Source organism: Diuraphis noxia, unplaced genomic scaffold (genome assembly GCF_037042655.1).
Source record: "Diuraphis noxia isolate RWA-SAM2 unplaced genomic scaffold, SU_Dnox_SAM2 contig0002, whole genome shotgun sequence".
Classification (NCBI taxonomy): Eukaryota; Metazoa; Arthropoda; class Insecta; order Hemiptera; family Aphididae; genus Diuraphis; species Diuraphis noxia.
In genome coordinates, this window is record NW_028301712.1 from 71,653,076 (window position 1) to 71,679,304 (window position 26,229).

At 25.9% G+C, this 26,229-nt stretch overlaps 2 protein-coding genes across 3 annotated transcripts; both read right to left on the reverse strand.

Moving 5' to 3' along the window:
- Positions 1-1,618: 1,618 nt before the first annotated feature.
- Positions 1,619-16,620, reverse strand: CdGAPr (GTPase-activating protein CdGAPr). 2 transcript variants are annotated; one of them, XM_015508525.2, is made up of 19 exons: positions 16,452-16,620; positions 14,767-14,928; positions 13,656-13,856; positions 12,302-12,526; positions 12,001-12,228; positions 11,750-11,940; positions 11,451-11,593; positions 10,613-10,715; positions 9,626-9,865; positions 9,230-9,483; positions 9,047-9,175; positions 8,684-8,874; positions 7,333-7,582; positions 7,109-7,239; positions 6,455-6,652; positions 5,722-6,393; positions 5,292-5,643; positions 3,461-4,124; positions 1,619-3,389 (listed from the first exon to the last, which is right to left on the reverse strand). In XM_015508525.2, the coding sequence occupies exons 2-19, from the start codon at positions 14,797-14,799 to the stop codon at positions 3,299-3,301; spliced, it is 4,296 nt and encodes a 1,431-aa protein (XP_015364011.1). In that variant the 5' UTR covers positions 14,800-14,928; positions 16,452-16,620; the 3' UTR covers positions 1,619-3,298. The 2 variants fall into 2 exon arrangements, with proteins under 2 accessions (XP_015364011.1, XP_015364012.1); XM_015508526.2 differs by having other exon boundaries at positions 13,656-13,883.
- Positions 16,621-21,209: 4,589 nt separating this feature from the next.
- Positions 21,210-25,997, reverse strand: mtDNA-helicase (mitochondrial DNA helicase). Its single transcript, XM_015508485.2, has 8 exons — positions 25,571-25,997; positions 25,280-25,488; positions 24,131-24,425; positions 23,408-23,709; positions 23,196-23,345; positions 22,529-22,717; positions 21,526-21,849; positions 21,210-21,454 (listed from the first exon to the last, which is right to left on the reverse strand). Exons 1-8 carry the CDS (start codon positions 25,827-25,829, stop codon positions 21,365-21,367), a joined length of 1,818 nt encoding a protein of 605 aa, XP_015363971.2. The 5' UTR covers positions 25,830-25,997; the 3' UTR covers positions 21,210-21,364.
- Between the last annotated feature and the right edge of the window lie 232 nt (positions 25,998-26,229).

The following is a 26,229-nucleotide window of genomic DNA, read 5'->3' on the forward strand; positions in this document are numbered from 1 at the left end:
TATCTAATATCTATACACCATTTAGGGTTTAGTCTATGTAGTATGTGGTGGGTTTTTTGGTTAGGTGAAGGTTGACATGTGTGGTATTATAGTATAATTATGCGTGCTTGAATTTCGGTGAAAACGTTTGTACATTGTTTCAGCTAGTTCAGTGGTGGTTGTTATTTTTAAGTCATTGCATAAGGTAAAATTTGAAATGTACCAGGTGGCTATTTGGTTACTACCCTTAGCACAATTAGCCTGATGTTCGAGGACTTGGCCGGATCCCAGATTGCTATTCCATAAAACCAGACTAATTTTATGATTGACTTATATATAATAAGTTTGTTTCGGAGTGGTACTTTGGAGTTGAGGAGTGGTCGGAGAAGATGAAGTCTATTGTTCGCTGATTTTCTTTTAAGTGGGGCCCCAGGTTAGTCTTAGCCTAAGTACTTTATTTCGGTTCGGACATGGATAGGGACGTTGTTCATGATTGCCTCTGGGATTTTTCAAATATTGGAAGGTAGGTATCAAGGATTGTACGTATAAAATACGTCGTATTTACATGCAAATACATGTGGGATGGGGTCATCTTCATTGGGGGTTGCCTCTAGAATATTTTTAGTTCGGCACGCCACTGCTTATAACCAAATCACAACAATCAATGGACGTACACACATCAGTTGTAAATAGGATTACGTTTCAAGTTTCTCCTCCTTGGAAATGGGGGTTAAAAATTAATTCAGAACTTCTCAAATTCGATGAAAATGAAACAAATCATGTCATAATTTATTCTCAGATCCAAAACTCGTTCCCTATTCACATCAAAATTCAACAGAAACTCCCGAAAATAACCAGCATATTATCATCAGCCGAAAACTATGCTATTTTTGAAGGAGTAAGACTCTCAAATACTTAGAAACAAACGACATACTAATAATCAATGACTCTCAGTTACTAGCACTTAAGATTTAAGAACACATCCTCAAAAAATGAAATAACTTCAAATATTCAAGCATCTTTAATACAAACAAAAAAAAAAACATTAAATTTATGTGGGTCCCATCTCACATTGCAGGCATCCCATGAAATGAAAAAGCAGACAAATATGCCAACCAGGCAACAAAAACCATTCCAAACCCTACAGGCTACAATAACCAATATACCCACTATTGACATTAAAAACTCTATCAAAAAAACAATCATTTCATTTTGACAAAATTACTGGAACTCAAAGTCAAACTCCAAAAATAATAGCATTTTTAAGTATCACTAACATCATTAAAAAATATTGTAACCACAAAACTTGTATAATATATATTATGTAACACTTAATCTTAAAATAAACACCACATAAAAGTTAATGTCAGGCTAATAACCTAAGTTGTTGAAGCCTCTTACTTCAGTCAAATAAAAAAATAAAAATAAAAATACATAACTACTGAAGTGTAAAAATGTAATAATAATTTTTAACTTCAAATGAACATACAAAATTAATGTGTAGTACTGTTTCAAAAAAACTATTTGTGTGCATTTTCCTGATTGTTATTATTATATTGTATTTAATCACTATAAGAGTTTGAATGTACATTGTTTTATTATGTTTGTTTCATTACATAATAGTATAAAGAACTCAAAATTTGTTTTCAATGATTATTATTTATTTTGTTTAAAAGCCAAACAGAAACTGGTATATATATTTTTTTTTTTGTTAATTTTGGTGTTATAGGTAAAGTAAAAAAAAATACATAATAATATAAACTTAAAAGAAAACACTTAAGTATACATGGTTTTACAATTTGTGCATAACAATTTAAGAGTAGCTTAACATTTTTTTAAATTATTAAGCTAGGTACTATATTTTCAACCAGCAAAATTAACATTTTAAGTTATTGACAGTCATAAAAAATAATATAGTTATAAAATTAAAACAGTGAAAAATACACATAGACAGAGTAATTGGCGTCATGCTCAATTAGAAATATTTATAATATGTTGGTTACTTATAATTACTAATAGATACATTTTATATCAATTGAAGATTAACATAATTAATGTTGTTATTCAAATAAAAATAACAAACAACGAACAACCTCACAAACAAAAAGGAAACAAGTATTGGCATAATATTTGACCACAATTTTACATTGTAACATGCATTAAATATTAATATTATGAGTTAAATTAATTAATTGATAAGTTATAAAAAGTAAATTAAACAAAATAATAGCAATGATAAAAAAAAAATAAAAAAAATAATAGTAAAACAAAGCTAATCAAAAAGAATAGTTAGTTTATAAAACTAAGTTAGCAATGTTTAAATTGAAAATATTTTCAAATACTTTAATACAATTACAAGAGAAAACATTTGTATTAAAATATTGAACACAGTGTAATACGTCATGTTAAATAAAAAAACATTTAACTATACAAAAATCAATGACTTATAAGTTACTTGTACATTATAATACTTATATTGAAGTAGAAGATCTTATTAAAAAAGGAAATTTAAAGTTAAAAAAACTATTGTCATACATCATCTCAGAAAGATTGTACTATAACAATAATTAAAAATATGCAATACAAACAAAATTGATTATAATATTACATATTTATATTGTCTTCGACTAAATAGTCGATGATACATTTGGCATACATTCAAATTTTATTGAGTATTGACTATAATATTTTATCTTTGGCCAAAGTTATGTAATTCATATTTTATTATATTATTGAGTTTTATTAGGAATTATATGATTTAAAAAATAATATATATATATATATATATATCAGTTATAAGACATACTAAATAATATTTAGTTAGCAACTAACTGATTTTATTAAAAGAAATTCATAAAATAACAATAGAATTTATAAAAGAACATATAGGTTTTCACTAAAAGTGTCACAATTTGTTTATTCATATTAAAAAGAAATATGAAATTATTAAAAAAAGCAAACATATTATAATCTACAAAATATTTCAAAAGGTCTAAATACAGACCTAAATCACTATCACAGAATTAGTTTTAATAACAAAACGACATTTTTAAACTTAATTAGGACATAAATATATAATTTATATATTTTATAACAGCTTATAACTAAAAATGATGTAATTGTTAGAGATTAATGGTTTACTTTTTGTTATTTGTCATAAAATTACAAGTTATAATTTAGTAACTTGATTAATAAAATAATTTTTTTTTAAACTACCAAATTAAATCATTATTTCTAACGATTACATTTTTTTTTTTTTAATAAACTAATAATAAACAATCGATTTATAAATAAACTAATTAAATGTATCAATTTTTTATTACTGCTTTTGTTCGAAGAATGCTGCCATATCTTTTATACAAAATTGAGGTGGTCTATCACTAGTACTATGTGCTCTTTGTCGCACCGAACTGTAACAAAATATATAACAATATTAATTACTTTACTATAAATTCAAATTTATTCATGGAAAAATATTTACTTTGAAGTCTGTTTATCTGTTTTTGTTTTCAGAGTATTTTTGTTATTAATTTCATCAGAAGAAGTTGTACATCCAATCAACTGATTCACTCTTGATGCTACTAAACCTTTAGTTTCTTTTTTAGCACATTTTTTACGTTCTAAACTTTGTGTATACCATTCTTTTTGTTTAGGATCTATAGATAAAGTATCACGTTCATCATAAGTGATTATCTTTACTAAACGTTTTGGTTGTTTAATGGATGTGTTAATATTATTTTCAGTGCATTCATCTGGAGATTTCAATGTCTTAGCTCGTAGCCGTTTAACAATATCATCATCGTATGGGATACTTTCAGATGTTTTAAAACGTTCACGAAGAGCTTGCCTACGTTCTTCTTTATAACGGTCAATACGTTCACGTCTTGTAGCATCTGTATCAATAGACATTTCAGATTTTTGACACCTAATTTCTGAGCTTATAAGATTTGGTGATGTTTTTACACGTTCCAGATTTGGGATATCAGTTGGAAAATTAAAAGCATCTAATGAAACTGTACTAGTCACATGCTGACAATTGTTTCGTAGTCTTCTATTTTTTATCCAAGTTGAACTATTTTTAGGAGATTTATTAGAGTCAAATTTATTTAAAGACTCATGAAAATGTTTTGTATTTTCCTTATTTCCTAAAAAAAATGTTAGTATTAGCTATAGAACAGGAAATGATAATAAATACATTATAATCAATTGAGTATTAAGATAAAAAAATAAAAATAAAAGGTTGGTTTTTATTAATAAAATGTATTATAGTGGAGAACTTAATATTATAATTAATTTATTAATGATATAATAATTAATATTCACTATTAATAAAAATAAATGCAAGTAAAAAACATATCTTATACTAAAGAGGTATAATCTGGTAAATATGAATATTTCTTTACCATTTTGTTTTTTGTAATAGTAATATCATTAAAATGAATTGATAATTGTTTCATAATTATTGTGTAGGTACTAGGTTCAGTTAGTTTATTTTTAATATTCAATCTAAAACCATATTTTGCTGTGTATAAACAAATTGACTAATTTTGTCATTATTACAAATAAGTAGATATTAGAGTAAATTAGAAACATACATAGGTACAACTCAGGAAAATTTTGATATTAAATGTATAAATTTATTATTCTCTAAATGTCTGTAACTTGTGAATATTTTAGAATTGTAAATTGTTTGAACGTCTTAAAATACTCATAACTCGCTTTTCAATCACAATATAATAAAAAGCCAATGAGATTAACCAGATAATAATCTTGAAAATTCCAAATTAACGGAGCTAAATGCGATCAGCTGAGCATAAAATTAAGAATGTTACGCACTTGTAAGATGGAGACAAGGCATGTGGGTATCACTCACATCTTCTTAATATTGTCAGTATTTACTGTTTGGCCAATTATAGCATTGATACAATTATAGGATTTTAGAGAGCAAACTTTAGCTATCTTTCATAGTTTATCACATACTGTTAGCTGATTATTATGCGATTAATTTTTCAAATTTTTATCAATTAATTAAAATAATATTTTTTATAAATTTTTTTACATAAATATTATAATTTAGATTTTAGATTCCATATTTGATATAGGTAATATTAAATTTTTTTTACAGCATAGTTTATGTACATGTTACTTGTTTTATTAATGCATATAATATATATTTTGAGATTTATGAGTATTAGACTTTGTTTATAATTGGAAATAAAACTGGGAGAATGGATATTAAATTCATAGCTTTGCATTTACAAAATGTTGAACATTAATAAATGATTATAAAGTTATGTAACATCATTACTTACCAGTAGAACTTGAATTTTCCATCAATTCTTTTCTCATACGTCTTTCATGTACTATATCTCTTCCAATTTCTGATTCAAATTTGCGTCTATTTGAGTCCAACTTATTATCCACTTTATTCTCAGAAATATCCTCAGTAGAAACCACCAAAATGTTTTCATCATTTGTAAAATTATTTATATCGTCAATATGCTCAACATTTTTGATTGGTAAAATTATTGTTGTTTCAAGTCTATCATGAATTAACATTTCAGTATCTTCATTTGAAGGTGAAACCGAATAATCATTATTATCTAACATGTTTTGATTGTTCGTTATTTCTTTAATGTTTAAATTTTCTTTTTCTAAATTATCCTGGATATAAAAAAAAAAAGGTTTATGCATAAAATATGGAATACATAATACATTGTGTTATTAGTTAATTTTAAATACCTGTGAAGAAATTGATATTTCAGGTAGACTAGAATTACAAGATTCAGGACTAGTAACAACCAATATTTCATAATGAATATTTTCAACAGATTTCTCAGTCTCAAAATTTAAGTTATCGATTGAATCAATAGAACTTTTACAAGATGGCATTACTTCTTCATAACTAGAATCATCTTGATGAAAAATTGAATTTTTGTGACCTAAACGTTCATAATTGTTACCCATAACAATTTCATACATAGATCCAGTTTTTTTAGGAGAACTAAGAGAGTCAGTTAAAATTGAAGAATTTGATTTCTCTTTTTCTTCAATTCCATTGTTGTTAAAAGATTGAGATGGAACATTATCACGAACATTTCTTGAACATTTTATTTCTTGAAAACTACGCCGGTCATTTGATAATTTTTTATTTCTTAAGTCACCTTGATAACTTAATCGATTTCGAGGTGTAGTTAAAAGGTTTTCAGTCAAAATATCTGATACACAATAGTCAATCACGATTGTCTGGTAACCAGGTGTAGTGTTTTTGTCACTATAACTTTCTTCTGATAATGGACAGTAAGAAAGTGTAGGTGTGTTAATAGTAGACAATGAACCTGTACCTGTTTCATTACTTTCGACATCTGTCATTATTTGATCATATTCTGTATGTATATCTGCAGCAACAGTCATCTAATACAAAAATATGTATGTTAATTAATCTGTGTAAATAAAAAAAAATTGAAATAATTACATGTTCTGGAGACTGACTATCAATGAATCGAATATCAGGTGAAGCAAAACGTTCTTCTAAATATGACAGCCTATTATTTTTTGTATGATCACTGTCTTTACTTGAATCTGTGGTTTTTTTTTTCTTTGGTGAGGGATCTGCACTTAATGAATCCTCTGCATGTACTAATATTGGCAAACGTTTAGCACTACTATTCAACTGAAATACGAAGAAATAAAAATATTCAATACACTTTTAGCATATAAAAGATAAATAAAAATATAAAACTTTGTTTTAAAATTTTTTACATTTTATTTTTTAGAAAACTAGATTTTGTATAACCATTATTCATTTGACAGATTTACAGATGCTTTTGAATTTTTTCTAGATGATATATTTAAAAAAAAATCCACAAAAATTAAACTTCAAACACTGTATCTAACAAAATTATTAATTTCAAGTTATAGTAATTGTTTAAAAAATACTAACATTATTTCATTTTTGGACATATTTTTCAGTTGTCTACACTATGGAAAATGTAATAATGATTGTGTTATAATACATTTTTAAGCTGTTTATCTAATACTTCTTGCCTATTTTAACTCAGATGCTTTAACTTCAAAAACTTATCCTAAAAAAAAATTCCTAAACATTTTATATTAATTTCAAACTTACATTATTAATATTTACATTCTGTAATTGTTCCATACTTGAACGGTTACTAAAAATATGGTTTGTATCTTCATCAGAAAATACTCTCATATCAGACTCATCCAAATCAAAATTAACTTGTAAATCACTAAGATCTAAAAAAAAAAAATAAAGTTAAAATGAAATAATATTATTCATTAGGTACATAGATATTTAACACATTTCAATGTGTTATTATTTATTTGTACCTTCTTGACTTGGGTGAAGAATAGGTGATGCAAGATCTTCTTGATCAGCAAGTTGATCAAAATAAGAATCATGCGACACAGAACGATTATGACCAATTGAGTTTGAACCACAGAAACCAGGAGGAGAACATGGAGGTGTTCCTTTAATTTCTCGTAAAGACATTGTTTCACTAACTGACTTGGAAGACTTAGGTGTGTCTTGAATATTCATACCTTCAGTTATACTCTGTCTTATACTTTCTTTTGTGTCCTAATAAATTTAATAAGAAATTATTATTATTTATTATTATTAAATAAGTCTTAAACTTTTATTTTTGATACATTTTTATGAGAAATGACAAACAAAACAACTTCTACTATACTTATGTACTTGTAAGATTGAGACAATAGATAGGGCTGAGATGTCTCACACTTACAAATAAACTAATTTTATGTTATTACCTTTAACATAAGAGTGAAGTGACCTATTGTCAAACTTAAAGTTAAAATTTAACAGGGTTTTTTGTTAACTCTTTGGTGATATTTCAAATTTTATGTAAGTTACGAGTATGTAAAATATTTCAAATTAAAAATACTCATGTCTCATACATCATATCACAAATAAATTTAAATATCCTAAAAACAATGTGTTAAAATCATAGACATATAAAGTAAATTGTAATATATAATCATTCAGTGGTGTAACTATGGGGTAGCGAGAGCGGTTGTCACCTCAAAAATGTTTAAGGAGTTGCAAAAGTATTATTTTGCTACTCCAAAAATATTTATATAATTTAATTTAAAAAAAAACATGGCAGTGTGTATTTACTATTTATTTATCTTCAATCAATTATAAAGAAAAAAATACGTTATTTCTGAATTTTTGTTTCATAAAACTGTAAATATGATAATTATTTTTAGAATTATTTAGGAGTAAGTTATGCATAAGTGGTTACGCACCCATTGTGCTTATTAGAGAAGGTGAAGCATATAAAAGTGTTTGTTACACCCAAACATTTGTTGCTAGTTACGCCACTGTAATCATTATTCGACAGATAACCATCTTAATATTTATATGGTAGTATAATGGTACACACCAATTTGATATACTAAAAATTTTAGTTTGATAATACGTCAACAATTCACTCTAATAATAATATTAACCACATAAAACTGATTTTACCTTTTACTAAACACAGGTTTACTTTTTTGAACAGTTCTAACAGAAACAACACATTTAGTGTTCCATCCTCAAATAAATATCTGATTCTCATTAACCACAAACATATAAGTACTTACTAAGTAGATGTATTAACTTCATTAAAATTTTAAAAACTTTCTAAGGAGCTTAATAAATGTATTAAAATCTTACCATGTATTTGGGTATTAAATTTGGTTCTGACTTTTTACGAAGTGGCAGAACTCCGAGTGAAATACTACTTCCACCACGAGTAAATAATGATTTCCATCTTGATGGTGAACGCCTTTTGTTAGTATTACACCTTCTTGATGGTAATTCAATAACAGTATGATATTTTTCAGGTAAACACGAAGGACCACCCCCTAAAATTTAAAATTTAAAAGATAAATTATATTATGAAAATCTGTTTTTCAATTTAAACTAATTATATATGCATAAGTGAAACTACAGGTCAGGCCAATAAGGCCATGAATAACATACTTTGGACTGTCCTAACAAAATTTTAAAATTTCGCTTAGACTTTAGGTTACTTACCAACTTCAATATAATTAGGATCATTTCTTTTTGCAAAAGTTAGTACACGATTCTGAGCTTCTTCGAGAGTTAAAAGTTTTGTTTGAGTTGATATTGCTAAAGATTTGGGCCTAGATTTTTTGGGGGTACCTAGAAAGAATTAATTGGGATAAAAACGGTTTTTTCAATCATTAACATAATTACCTTTGGTAGGAGGCAATTTTGCTCCAACACTAGGAATAGGGCTAAAAATATAGTCTGTATACCGAATTAAAAATTCAGTAACTACAGCTTGAATACCAACACCATGCAAAGCAGCAACACCACTACCATTTTCTAGTTGTTTACTTCTTAACAAGTTAGGTGCCCAAACAATGGCAACATTCCTTGCTGTCATGCCAGTTTGTTCACCAAGAGCAGCCACACGAGATAAATGTTTCATCAAGTATTCCAACGTTCTAATACAAACAACAATTTATAATATTGAAATAAGAATAAAATAACTATAAAATTTATCCAATAAACTAAAAACCTGTTTTTTAAGGAAATGTTTGCTAGTCCATAGAAATATTTATTTAAAATAAGTTTTACTTAACTTACCTAAAATGAGGTGGTGGTAACTTTTGAACTGTTTCTCGCATAAGCTGTAACCTAACTTCAGTAGTTTTCTCCGGTATTGATTGTACAGCATTCACAAATGAATCATAAAGTTGATAAGTGCATAATGGATTTGGCAGTTCTCTAAAATATAATTTTAACAATGAGGCCACACTATGTATATCTTGTCTTATTGATTCATCTTCCCACAATGCTGGTACTCTATCCTCATCAAATGTTGACCTATAACAAATTATATTTTATATAATGGATTAGAGTTAAAATGTTTTACAGTATTAATTTTATGGAAAAGTGTGAAAGTACAGAGTATACTATGCATACATTGTATGTGTAATGTTAGAAATTTAACAGAAAATAAAATATATTACAAATAAATTTATTAATGGAAAAATTAACTAGTAATATTTAAATTATAACCGAAATTATTGTTCTAACTTATGAATTGATAGGAAGAACTAAAATTAAACACAAAATAGTTTTAGATTTTTATCATAACTCCATTCTAAAAAAGAAGGTATACATTTTTTTGTCCATCGCTGTGCATCTTCTATCACTTTTTCCTGTTCGGTTAGGATCAACAAATTTTTGGTAGTCGGTAACAACTCGCTTGTCATCTGGCTGTAAGGAGTGGTATAAATTTGACTTCCATGCAATAGTTAACAGAATGTGTACCGTATACCTTCTCAAATAGAACGGAGTATATAACAAAAAAACCAAAGAAATGTCGCACGAGATGTAACTAGTGCTGCACAAAATATATTTTACATAACAGCACTCAACAAAAAAATACAGTCAGTAACGTCTATTATTAAGAGCTTGATAGTATTTTAGATCAGCGGTTCTCAAACTATTGTACTGCTAAAGACTAAATGGAGGTACGCTGATTGATTGATAATATACTAAAGTAGTATGCAAAAAAAAAGTTTAAGAACTGCTGTTTTAGATAAAAAGTTTAATGCTGATACAAACCTCAATCTTTGAATATTTGAAGTAACACCAGAAAGTCTATATATTCCATCGACTATCCCAAATTTTTCAATAAACTCAGCACAGCTAGTTAACACATCAGGTACTAAAATACAAATTTACCATAATTAGTAGAACCATTTTATTAAGAATTATACAATATTTATGTAGATTATTCAAGTTGTTTTGTCATTCATGTAACAACCTTATTGATTTAATTTCAACTTTGATTGAGACTAAACTTAGTCATCTGTTTAAGCTATTGAAATATGTTATTTGCATATTTAATTATTTTCATATTAAAAAACTACTACTTTTTTTCTTATATTCACAACTAGATTTCTTATTAGTAAATATTATTTATATTAAATAATCTTAAGTTAATGTATATCATAAATATTTTAATGTACACTATTACCTTCAGGTGTCCAATAAATTAAATAAATAAAAATAATGAGGTGGAATCATTAAAAAAAATTGTCTTTATGAGGATGTTTTGTTTTTATTATTTCAGTTACTAAAATAATAAATAATATATTAATTAAATTTTATATAAATTTATTCAAACTGTAAAACAATAATCTATAATTTTCTTTTTTTTTTTTAAACATCTTAAATAATGTTAATTAAAAACTGTAAAAGCAGTAAAGCAAAAATAAATGATAAACAAAATATTATTTACCACAAATATTTAATAATTTATAAATTTGTTTTTCTATCAAAAGTAATGTTATACTATTATTTTCAATAAAATAATAAATTTAGAAAAAACTTTCTTTAACATTATTACATAATATTTAGTGTGAAATTGAAATTAATTATAAATTAAGATTATACTAACGATCCCTTCCAGAATTTAGAAGATGTTCACCCAGATCACAACCAAATACTCTTTCTTTTAATATTCCAGATTGTTTTAATGTTCTTCGCGTTGGCCTTGATAATATAAAAGACCGAAAAAATGAAATCAGTTTACCATGCTTTCTGAAAATATTAAAAAATATTATATCAATCACAATTAAAATCTTGTTAATAGTTCAAGTGATATGTTTGTTTAAATTAACTCATATTTAATTAAGTAATGTTTATTGAAAAACATCATTATGACATCTCAAAAATATAAATGAAGTACGGATTTACCTTAATACTGGTTTTGATGGCTCAGAAAAAGATAGCATATGAGGGTTTATATAGAGATTTCTTGGAACTTTGTCTGTTATAACAGCTACACAACTAGATGGAAAAAATCCAACTAGAAAACCATGTTTGCCCCTCCACCAAACACTTTCTTCAGGCGATGGCATGTCAATAACAGAAATAATATCACCAATCTATTAAAATAAGATCAATTAATCATATTTATATTAAAATCATAAATCTAGAAAATCTACATCAAATGAAATTTCATCAGAAGCATGTGCAGTGTATTTTCTGACTGAATAAGCTGCAGCAACAGCAGGAGTGTTTATTGCACAATGATCTCCATCCGCAACTAAAAGGTGATGACCACGATTATCTAATTCTAACCAGCTAAGAATAGGTCCACAGTTAATTAAACTTCCCACAGCTATTTCAGATAATCTTTTGCAATATTTACTAATTAAGTCTTTTAAATATTCCTAAAATGTGAAAACAAATAATGACAATATTAGGTATAATTAAATAAAAAATATTTATAATCATAGTTCTTACATTAGGATTTTCACAATCACTTGGTACAGGTTGAAGTTCTGGAAGCAGACTGAACTTTCTATCATAAACACATTTATGTAATTGATGGTCTAAAGTTCTTGCATTTTCATATGACCGTCTTAAAACCCAAACTGTATTTTGTGATTCTACTTTAATAGTTAACCAGCAATCATTATCATTATCTAAATTTCCAAATTTTTGTTCATCTTCTTCAATCAGATCAAACTAAAGAATATATTTACAATAATTTACACTTCATATTATAAATTTATGAAGTATGATATTTATAAACAGGATTTCTTGCCAAAAATCCAAAAAGAACTCTAAAAGTTGTATGGTGGAGTATTTATTAATTTATGGCTTCAATATTTAAATTTAACAAAATATATTTTATCTATTTTAGCCAATTATTTTTAATTTATATTGATTCGGATTTTGAATACTATTGCATAATTTAATTTTAAAACTATTTAAGTTAAATACAGATATAGTAATCTCGTTTCTATGTACCAACACCTGACGGCTGACACCTTGAATACTTTGATATTCCTAAATGATTTATTGCATTGAAAATATGCACGGAAAACGCATTTAGTTAGTTTAAAAATATGTACAGAAATATAAACGAAAAATATATTTTTATATATCCATGTAAATATTCAACCGAAATTATATTAATATGCATAAACCATTATTTACAGCTGTCTAATATTTAGGTAAATATTTAATAATTAATGCACAGTAAAAACATGTTTTTCAACTAATAAAAATAATTAGTAAACATACATGCAAAAATATGTGAATTTAATAAACTTCTAGACTAGTTAAAAATAATGTTATAATATATTATATAAAATAGCTGGGTATTAAAATATATAATTTAATGATAAATGTTTAAAATCCAAAATTGTTTACCATTGTCTAGTTTTATTATTCAAAATTTTAAATACAACAAAACAATACTTTTTTCAATAATTGAATAATGTTAAATATAATAATTACAATTATATTTGATTAATAAAAGGTATTCTAATTTTATACCAAAAAATTAGTTTTCTATACCTTGTACCAAATAAGAGCGCACCAAATTTACGTAACAAAACCGGTTTTGCCTGTGGCCGCCCGGTGCACTCTTATTTGTTACGGAGTATAATTCTTTAATTAATTACTATGTGGTTAACTATGTTTAATAATTTAACTATCTCATAATTCATAAATGGTTAAGAAACAACATTTATTTATATTTTCTAATAAATCAAAAAATTAGAACATCATATCAAAAATAGTCATTAAAATAACAATATTAATTTAGTGTAAATTATATTAAGAAAATTAATTTTATCAGATTACTTACTTTAAGTGGTCCAAGTTCAACATGTTCATAATGAAAATGAGCACACTCTTCTAATTTTGGAAACCTAGACTTTCCATCATCAATTGATGTCACAGGTAAGGTGGCCATTCGCATACTTCCATTACTGACAACACTGCTTCCAGAAGACCTTCCTTCAGAATTTCGACTCAACAGAGTATGATCAGACATTTTGAGAGATGTCTGAAAATTGACCAATTATTTAAGTTTCTGTAACATCAAAATATAAGAAAAATATATTATAGGTACTTGTTTCTAACATATAAGGAATTGTCCGATATATAAATAAAATATATTAGAGATGTCATTACTTTAATAACACAAATTATTCATTAGAATAAAAATGTATTTTATACATTAATCTCCTTTTGATGAAAAAAAATCACACACTTGGTAAAGATACATTAAAAGCAAACAATTCAAATAATAGATTTATAAGCTTTTTTAGGATACTTAATTACCTATCTGAAAGTGATATAAAATAATTTAATGTTGTGCGTAACTAAGCTCAAAACCAATCAATTGACAATTAACATAATCATAAGACTTAATGAGTATATTTTTATAAATAAATATATAGCCATATAGGTTTAGTAAATAGAACAATATTTTGAGAACTATTGTTTAGACAGTGTTTAAATTATTTAAGGAGCAAATATGTGTTAAGGTGTAATATACACTGATGATCAATACACCTTTAAAATAAAATGTCATATAAAGAGCAATAAAATTCCATAGAAAATATTTATCTTTTCTAATAACATGTATTTTTAAATAATTACAAATATTTAACTCTTCTTCCAAAAACTTTTCTTTTAATTTTTAAAACAGTATATTAATATCTATTGTATCACTAGCTTCTTGAACAACTCGCTCAGCATATACCCATTAAATTAATAAACAATACAAAAATATTTTTCTAGAAAAACAATTGTCTAATCATTTTTTGTATTTTAGTTGATACTACAACAAATTATATATAAGTTATTTTGTTTTTAAATAAAACAGCATTAGAGTCCTAGAAAATCACACAAGTAAGAGGTACATATTATTAAATATTCAAAAATAAATATTTTTATTATAATATTCTTACTTTTGAATAAGAAGAGTATTGCAATGTTCCCATTTTAGGTTATTTATCTTGACAATTTCTAGAGTACATATTATGATTGAATCTGTATTGGTTTATAAAAAACATCTTGATAAAATGATTTTTGTTTTGAATTAATGATGAAATGAATGCATCCATTTATTCCTAAAGACAAATATAAATTAATATAAAAAATAATAACTCTAAAAATAAAATACAACAAAACTAGGTATAGATTAATACTAGACAAAATGTTGATAATTTTATAAAAAAAAATTCACTATAATAAAACAGGTGACAAAGTATTTTTTTAAACCATGGTCAAAAAAAAAAATTCTACAAATTAATCCCTTGCAATTATTGGTGTAATGTGAACAACTAAAATTATACATTTTTTAAAACAAAATATTTTATCATAACTGATTAACATAAATAAGTTAATTTTTATGCATAACTGAGATATGGGTTATTAAAGACTGGTTAATGACTAGGGTGTTACACACAATATTTAAATAGTTTTTATCCATTCAACATAAAACAAGGAATTATAGTCAGTAATATGAATTTTTTTAGTGTGTGAAGTCGTTGTAGTGTCCAGGAGTTGAATTATAAATAAGTATCAAACATAGTCTACAAGTAGGTGACGAAAAATTGTGCTCAAAATTTAAGCTATGAATAATTTTTTTTTAGTTCTTATTCAATTGTTTTTAAATGCAGACATTTTTTTAGGAGTTAACATTTTCTATAGGTTATCTGTTATCACCATAAATTTATTCTAAAATTTACAGTAGTATTCCTAGTAAAAAAAAAATATAAATAATGTATTGTTTTTATATAATTACAAGTACCTACTGGTTAAATTAATTTTAAACTATATCACCATGTATCACTACATACAAATAATTAAAAAAATTAGTTAACTTTCTATAAAATAAAATTGTATAGGTGTATTTATCATAACAATAACGTTTTGAAGATTATTTATTTTTTAAATGTTATTTAATTTTTAAAATTGCCTAAATCTACAATGGTGTTAGGATAAATATATATATATATATATATAAACTAAGAAAATAAATATGATTGATTCAATTTGATTTATTATCTTTTATATACCATTATGTGTATGTATAAACATATCAAGATATAAATGTTTTTAAATTATTATTAAAAGCCAATAGTTAATGAGTTAAAATTAATATTAAAAATATATTTACAATAAAATAAGATCACTGGACGATGCTTATGGAAAACCAAAATTAAAAATGTATGCACAGCTCTAATGTGTTAGTGTTTAAATAATGGTATAACTTAGACACATGCCTACATCAGTTGAATATCTTCAATTATATATATTTAATTAATACATATAAACTAAATACCTACTACCTAGCTGATATTTAATCCAGTAATTTATTAAGCCATTTAAAATTCAATAGTTATTATCAATGCGTCTAGCTAGTTGTTACAGTTGTTAGATACTCTTTTCCTCAAATTTATATGATAATTATTTTTTATCATTCTGCCAGTCCATTAGCATAATGTTAAAATATTTAAGAACATTTAATTATTATTGTTTATTTGATAGTAAATGATAGCATATGCCAAATTAAATTCAATAAAATCCTAATATATACTCCAACAATAGTATTTTAGTGTATAGAACAACAATAATTATATAAATATACCTAAATTTTGATAAAGACAGTGTTTGTAAATCCAATTGGAATGTATTGAGATGAACCATATGTTTTTATAAAAATTAAAATTGTATTAAATGTATACATTTCATAAAAAAGCACCAATAAATAAAGACTTTACAGTAACACTAAAATAAAAGAACACTAAAATAAAAAATTCAAAAAATTAAAACAAAAGTTATCCTGCCCTAATCAGATTAGCCAAACTTGAATTCCAAAGATCTTTTCGTTTGTAGAATCTCTTTGGGAAAATTTTAATAAAATATAATAGATGCAATTTAGAATTTCTCAAATATAATAAATAATATAATATTGATCTTAGAGTTTAGATTTAAGATTTTGAAAATAAAACTAATAGCATTATAGCAAATACAATTTAATTTATTTGCTCTGAATTTTTGTAAAATATAATATACTGTTATTTCTGATAACGTCCTAATTTAACTAATTAGGTAATAAGTTCAAATAGGATTTTGATTACATATCAATGATGAAATTACAGTTATTTTAATTTTAAATTATAAAACTACTCATGATTAAACTTTTACAATCTACATTCGATAGTTGAAGTTAAAAATAATTAAATCCATTTCAATTTCAATCACAAAATTGTGATAACACATTCACACGGCGTTTCAGATAGGCTTCCTAACGGCCAACTGTATATGTCATCATTCATCAATTTCTTTAGATTATAATATTTATATTTTTTATTTTTTTATTGTTCTTAATAAACATCAACGACAAAGGCCATTAGTTACAATTATTTATAAATACATTTTTTTTTAATTTAAATTATATTGTAAAGATTTATTTTGCTTGAGAATTTAAGGATTTGTGTGGTGGTAGCATGTTAGCTGTGTCAGGTCCGAGGGCTGCATGCTTGCATCTAGTGTGTTGGGTATTTCGAAGTTTCTTTGTTCATCTGCGTATTGGAGGCATTCGGTGAATACATGGCTGACTGAGAGTTCAGTTCCACAAGAAGTGTATTGTGGTTTTTCTCTTTTGTTTTATCCATGAGGTAACCCATATTGTGTAAGACGGGTGACTGGACGTGAGGCCGATGCGTAGTCTGTTTATAATTACCTTGTCCCTTATCTATTCGGAGGGAAATTTGGCCAGTTGAAGATTGTGTTTTTTATTATAATTAGTTTGGTCTTCTTATTGAACCAGTGCGTTTGCCATTTTAATTGTATGCGTGATGCGTCCCTTAATTTGGCTTTTTAAATCAGCGTATGTTGTTATGTTTAATTTTTGGGCGTCTGAAGATTTTGCCGCTTTCTTGGAGAATTCGTCTGCTTTTACGTTCCCTTGTATGTTACTGTGCCCAGTAATCCAGATGAGGGATATGTTTGATCCTTTGGTTTTTGAATGGATTATTTGTTGTTGTATAAGTTTTGCTATGTCTGTTGTGTTCGTTGTATTTTTTAGACTTTGGAGTGTGCTCAGAGAATCTGAGAGTATTAAGTGGTTTTTGTGGGTATTCCCACGGTCAATTATGAGTTCCACTGACTTCAGGATTGCTATGGCTTCCGTTGTGTAGATGGGACAACATTCAGGAAGTTTGAAAATGGAGGTGAGGTTTTCGCTAATGATTGCTAGTCCCACCCCTTCTTCTGATTTGGAGGCGTCTGTGTAAAATATATTGTAGTTTTTGTAGAATTTCGTATAGTTGATTTTTATACATTATTGGAAGGGTGGTTTTTTACTTGTGTTTTGTTAACTCAAGATTGATGTCGAAGATGGTGTTCCATGGGGGGAAAGTGTATGGCTGGAATTTGATTAGTGAAATGAGATCTATTTCATGTTCTTTGGCGCATTCTGTAAGATCGCCTATGTGCTTTATTTGCTGGGTTATCTAATATCTGGGTTTCTAGTATAACATTTATTAATTATGAGAATACCTATTATGCATTAATTATAATTTATAGGCATTAGTCAAATAATTTTACATTTTTAAATTTATTTTTACAATAGGTAATCCAATTGTAAAAACTGAAAGTAGTCGTAGGCTGCATGACTGCGTGGACTCGGGACTGTATTATTGCATATATTATATTGCATATATAGAATAGAATATAGATACACGTCGCGCCCTGCAGGTGAAACGGGTCTAAGGATAACAAGTGGATATTTTAATAATATTATGTATATAATTATTAATTATTATATTATTATGACATTATATTTTTATGGTTAGATAAGACAGTCTGACAATTGTAACGTATATAGAATGTGTAATTATTATTTATTACCATACCAGCAAGAAGGGTGATTTTCAAATTAAAAATTAAGTAACACTAATCCTTTGTGTTAAAACTTAGAACAATGTCTGGTTAAGAGGAAAGGGGTATAAAATATTACAAAACATGTGAGTACGCGATTCACATATACAAAGAATGTCTAATACCTATATGTAAATGTATAATGGTAAGAGAACGTTAAGCCCTCGCCGTTTCGCCCCAGTCATTATTATGATAGTAGTATAGTACATTTGGCCCCAAAGAGTTTTTTACACTTATTAGTTATTAGTTATTTACCTATCCAATATCTATAGAACGGATCAAGACGTTTTGGGGTGGGCGATTCGGCGATGTCTGTTTTGGCGATACGGCAGTTCATATTATGTAACATTGTCTCGCCTCACCGTATGACGATAGAGAAATGTTATCTTTATTATTAACTCTAAGGTATAAATAATAATTACTATTTTGATTTATTTATGATTTAAAATTACTTATTATATTCTATAATACGTTTTTAAATTATAGGTATATTACAATTTGTTTTCTATTATTTTCGCCGAAATTTCAAGCGCCGAAACGGACATCGTTGAATTGGCATATCACCATAATAGGGCATAGATAATACATGTATTATGTATTATCTATGCATATCACTGAAACGTCCCATCACCATAGACCTTATACTCAGTATAAGGTCTATGCCCATCACTCATCAGGACATTTTACCTCCTATTGATTTGGATAAATTACCAAATTTATATCACTTCTTTAGTTCTTTTAACGTAAAGTTTCAATTCTTTTTTAAACACATAATTGCAATATAGGTAATTTACATTAATAATTAATATGACGTGGGAATGGCCACATTAGAAGTATTAAAAAGTAAACACATTTAAATCCACAATAAAAGTAAAAAAAAAAAAATATAAAATAAAAAATCAGAAATTAATGAAAATAAAATTTTGAAACGTCAACATTTTCAGAAAAATAAACTCTACAAAACGGCTATGGTAAATTTTTTTGGAAATAATTAAATAAAAATAAATATTTTTACCCTATTTCATCATAAAATTAAAATATGAAATAATTGTAATTCTCAAACCTAGAATTTCGATATCTCCATTATTTCGGAAGATATTGCAATGGGCAAATCCTCATGGGATACTGTATTTTGCAGTACATTGTAAAAGCGATTCCTACACACGAGACACGACACACCACGTTCGATGAACGGTTACCTGGTTATAGACAAAATTGTTATTATTGATACTTTATTTGTTACCTTATTGTTTATTCGTATGGCTTAACAACAAACCAACATTAAAGCAAATTTGATGAGATTAAATTATAAATATATAATATAAGATGGATAGATCTACCTATGATCATAGTTACTAATGAAAATAACTAAAGTTTAATTGTTGCATCACATCCACTATGGCGTAGAGTGGACAGTGGTTAATCACAAATGTACGTCCAAATCCTTTAGGTAATAGGTATCAATTTTATTGCCTCCGGTATAATCGCGTGGATTCCCTTGATATCCTGGTAAAATTTTCTCAATCGATATTCTGCTATGATGTGTTTTACTGTTTGTGTGTGATAACCACAGTTACAAATTGGGCTCACCATTTGTGCATTATAATATCAGCTCAACAGCCTTAACCAGTAGGTACGAAAGTCGAATACGAATTATAGTATTCAAATTATTTCTTACTATTCTCATAACTATTTTATTGGAGTCGCCGGGTCGGGTACCAAGTTATTGTTTAGTATGCTAGATTATGTCCATTGATCACGCCAATAATACTTACCTGTATCGAATCCATTTATTGTTGGCAGGTCTCAGGCTATCTTCCAAGATAGTTTTCTTGATTTTAGCCTCATTGTTGGAGTATTATCCAATATTTCGGCAATTAATGAACTATTCTTAGCCTTCACTATTCGAATTGCTTTAATAAGTTTCTATTTTCTTCTAAGATCTGGAGGGGGGTCTATGTTAGTTAATACTGGTAGCCACTACTGGCACTACTGCAGGTGAGCTGACTTTACTATCCCACTAAGGGAAATCCGACGAAATCCTGAAGTCTGTTGTCTTTAGAGTGATGGTTAGATAAAAGTTTAAATGCGTTTGGTCAGCAACGTGATGTAGTGTCAGCAATATATATGTATAGTATTACACGAGAGAAGAAAGAATGAATGCTATGATATGTTTATAGCTATTACAAAATAAATGTATATATATATTAGACGAATTTTTCGAAAACTTGACATTGAAAACTCAAACAAATATGTAGATTAGTGTTTATTAAAAAAAAACTATTCTGACTAATCGATGTTGAAAACGGCTGTAGACTGCTTACAGCTGTAATCGCGACTTATAAATCGTAAATAAAACACCAGTGTGGTTATCATAGTGCTATTATAACAAAGTAACCGGTCAAATACTCAAATCGCATATGGATAACTGACTAGGTAAATAAAGGAACATATCAACAGGTATAATTTAATAATTTTTATTGAAATAATGGGAATCATATATAATAGGAGAACATTCATTAAACATTTTTTGCAATAATTTTAAAAATATTTATTTATATTTTCAAAAGCATTGAGCAAAACAAGTAGTTTATGAATATATAAAAAATTATATAGTTAGGTTTTTTGCTGTGAAAAACTCAAACTTTGTTTATTGAATTCTAAAGACATAACTCCAAGATTACCATTATATCGATTTTTGGAAACCTGCAAAAAATATATTTTGTTTTAAACATTATATACAGTATAAACTGTAACTAAAATAACTACTTTTATACCTGTAAATATTTTTTAATTTGTAAAGATTCCATAATTTTATTTTGTATTATAAGAATATTGTCAGCTTCTTGAGTGGCTTTAGCAGTACCAAAAATAGAATTTATGGATAACTGTTCAACATCTTTTTCTTTCCTAGGATGCATTACTAATGTCACATGACAGTTTGAATATGTAGCAAACCTCCTAAACTCTGCTATAATTGAATCTTGTTGCCAAAATCGCTCTGAACCCATATCATACTTGGCACCAATGCCCATCATAAATTGTACATTATCAATGATCACATGGCCAATATCATATACATAAACAGCGTTTACAACAGCCTAATAATAAAAAAGTGTAAGTATAATGTATATTTTAATACACTGCTACGCCATTTTTAAACAAATCTATACAGTTAAAAATTTTTGAAAAATACCTATAAAAGGAAAAAATAAAAGATAAATATGACACTTAATTAATTCTTAAATCAACTATATAGTTAATCTCACTTAAAAGAGACACAGGTTAATAAGGACAACCGCTTAAAAAGAACATTTTAATTCCATTTTAAAGGATATATCTTTTTTATGGGATATTTATTTTAAGTAAGATAAAAAATATTTTACAAAGTTTGAACATATTTTTAAGAATAATTAGTAACCATATTTTTCTTGTATTTATAAATAAGTTTATATAATATGTTTGTAAATGCATTAATATGTAATTTGTAATAATATAAATCAATTTTTCAACAAACTTATAATTCTTTTTTTATTCGATTTATTGAGACAACTGCTTAATTAGGACAAAATAACACAAACTAATGTGTCCAAATAAAACAGGGTTGACTATACCAAGAAAAATCTCATCATCAATTTATTTTTATTTTTAATGTACGAATGTGCCCATTTAGTCTTCTAATTTCTTAATTTAAATAATTACACTTGTAAATTTTCATATTTTATCATAAATTCATAAGCTTTGATTCTTATAAATTAACTATTATTAAATTCAACTTACATCCATCACCATATTTAGTGGTTGGGGACCATGGAAAGTCAAAAAATAAAGTGGAAGCTTTTCAAATTGATCTGCTAAGTTGTCAAATAAGTCTAAATTAAGATGCACAGGTTCCTTTGCAAATTGCTGAAGCATGATTTTTGCTAAACGTTGATTACGTATTTCAAAACTTCCCCATAACGTTGGCAACTATACATGCACAATAAATTTACATTTATTATTTTAAATTTAATACAAATATTTTGTATGTATTTAGGTTAGTAATTGAATGTTATAAAAGAGATACAACAAATTAATTATCAAACAAATCTTTTCATTTAAAGTAAGTACGAAAGGCATTTCCAAGTCATCTAACTGTGTATAATTTGTTTACCTTCAAGTCATAAAAAATTATGTGAAAATTTTAATAAATTTAATTTAAACCATATGGTTGCAAACTTGCAAATAAATTAAAACTCCATACAGGCCACAAATTATGTTAAATAGAAAAGTAAAGCAGAAAATTAAGTTGAAAAAAACTATTTCGTTGTATTTGTATTACTTCTGGATATACAACTGCATAACTAAAAAACTATCTAAAATCTTACTATCATAATTATATTAAATTTATTATAAATAAAGTGTTTTATTTTAATAGTGTATGATTCAAACTATTTGAATAACTTACGCCTTGTTCAGCTAAATCTAATGAATATTCACTTATAAAAGTTGTTTTTCCTGATCCGGTTGGACCAGTTAATAGAGTAAGTTCTCCACGACGATGGCCTCCAATAATCTTATTTAATGTCGGAAATTTTGTCCATTTCATTCCAAGAGTCTAAACAAAGTTCTTTAATTTTTAAATTTTTATTTGTTACTATTTACTTTTTTATATTTAACCTTATCATGATTCTGTAACTCTGCATAAACTTCATTACGTATTGTTGAAAATTGAATAATACTAGGATGAACCATTTTATCTGCTGTTTTAAGTATTTTGTCAATATTCAAACCGAGTTTATATGCTAAATAAGGGGATGGTTGATCATCAGTAGGTCTTATAAAATAACATCTATTTTCTATTAATTTCTTTGCAAATGTTCTTGCTGAATTCCATGCAATTTGATCATTTCCAAACCATAAGATTAATCTGTTAAAATACTCCAATGATGGCAGTAATTCTTGTGGTAATTTACGCACACCTTAAAAATATAAAATTATTATAACAAGTGCTTAAAATTACGTTATAGTATACAAATAGAATTCAAGTGTACTTAAAAAAGAATAATTGGAAGGTATTAAATTGTTAAGTAATTAAATACACTTAATGAAAATTCAACTTAAGTGATTATAAATTGATCCAACAACATTTATTTAGATACTTTGAATCAAATAATTTAAATAAAATATTTTTATGAATAGGATTGGAATGATTATAACTAGTTATACAAGTAAATTAATTTATAACATAAAATACAATCAAATAAACACTATTGAATTATTTTAAAATTAATTCTACTATTTAAATAAATAATGTTTAAACCACATTGATCTCTATCCATAAGTATATTATACTTGCTAAGACATTTTTTAATTTACATAGTATAGAAGAAATATAAGTACCATGAGGTAAGCAAATAATATGATGAGATGATTGATGACCAGCTAATACTAATAAATGTTTAAAATCATCAACAATAATTGCACTTTGACTATGATTTGAAGTGAATGGTGGAACTTGAGCAATTCCCCAGCAACAATCATCAGGTACAGTATTTTGATTGAGACTATTTTCTAATTTAATTTCTTTATATCCAACAACTATTTTATTATTAAGCATCATAGTCAAGTACAAGGAACTATTTTCTGAATTAACGTATAAACCCGGAATACGATCAAGGTCTTGTATTTTTAATTCCTGTAAAATAAACAGTATGTTTATTATAATCCTTTAAACACAAGCAATAATAAAATAAACTAAAAAAGAGCTAATTTATTGTATTATTAATTATATAAATAAGTTTTAAAGCTTAAATAGCTACTAAAATATTTAATGAAAATAAATTATTAAACTTCTAAAATATTAAACCAATACCACTTTATATGGTGAATTGTCACTTGAAAACAGTATTTTGAATTTTATTTATATTGATTATAGGTAACCCACATAATACTTTATTCCCAGTAGACATAAATCTTTAACACAGATATTATTAAATATATATGTATTATGTATGTATATACAATTTAACAAATAAAATAAATAGGTAATAATAATAAATATATAAATAACAATCATTATAAATGGTGCGATTCAATTAAATATTAATTTGATCAGGGTCATTTCATTTATTTGTGCCAATAAATATTAATCATAAATTCATAATTAGGATGAGTATAATTTTGTGAATGTACATTTATATACCTATTTATTTATAAATCATTGTTGATTGATTAATTATGAGTTTCAATATCCTACTTTTTCTGTAACAATTCTATCAAAATAAATCAAAGAATTTTTTTTAAATGAAAGTAATAATTAAAATAGGTAGATCAACTGTTGATTTGAAGTTATAAATTTATTTATAAATAACAAATTAATAAACTGAAATGGCCTCTTTAACAGATATATCATAATATGTATCAATATTTTGTGAATTTCTTACAGAACTTAATTTTATGTAATACTGAAATATTATTATTTCAAATGTTTATTACAAAAGTTTAAATTAATTTTAGCCATTAGGTGCTAAAAAAGTTTAGAACTATTACCTCCATACTAAGTGCTTTTAAAATACTCTTTTTACTGCTAATTCTTAACGATTTAAAATGCATTAAATTATCAGCTTTTTTCTTAAAATCTTTACCAGCTTCAAAATTTTTTGGAGTGGGTACACAAATTTTTTCATTATTTTTATTTACATGTGACTTAAATACTGACCAATCGCCATATCTCAAACAATGTGTACAAATAAACCATCCTAAAAAACGTAAATATTATATTATTTAATAAGTTCAAATATTAGTCAGTCGCAGTATATAATTTGTCATAAAACTATTTACCTGTTACTTTATTAATGTATAACGATGTATTATTACAAAAACTGCATCTTACCAATAAGCAAGTAAATTGATTTTTGTATGGTACTTTAAAACTGTCTAATAATTTTGCAACAAAAAAATCTGCTGACGTTGTTCTATCATGGTCGGTTGAACTAATTTTAGACATTCGATTTTGAATACTAAAAAATAATTTTTGTTTGATTAATTTTCCATGGAAAAGAATTTTCGAACAATTCCTTATTGAATAGTAAAATTTCATATTATTTTTTTTATAGGTAAATAAGTATAGATTTTGAATTGATTTATGAATGCTATGTAAACACAAATTCTATATTTAAATTAATATAGGACATAGTAATCACAACTTTGAACTAAATAAGTTATAACTTATAACGAAGACAATTTAAATTTAATATTTAGAATTGGAATTTTAAATAACAATAATTAATGATAAAAACATAAATGTCTTATCGCATCGTACATACGATAATATTATTATTATTATTCATAGACATATAAATATATTATATATAATATAATATGTCTATGTTATTATTATTATTCCATTCTGTGCATTCACACCAACATAATCAGTGACATCAGTGAGATTGTTAACGAACTGAATAACCTATTACCATTTACCACAGATTATATAATCT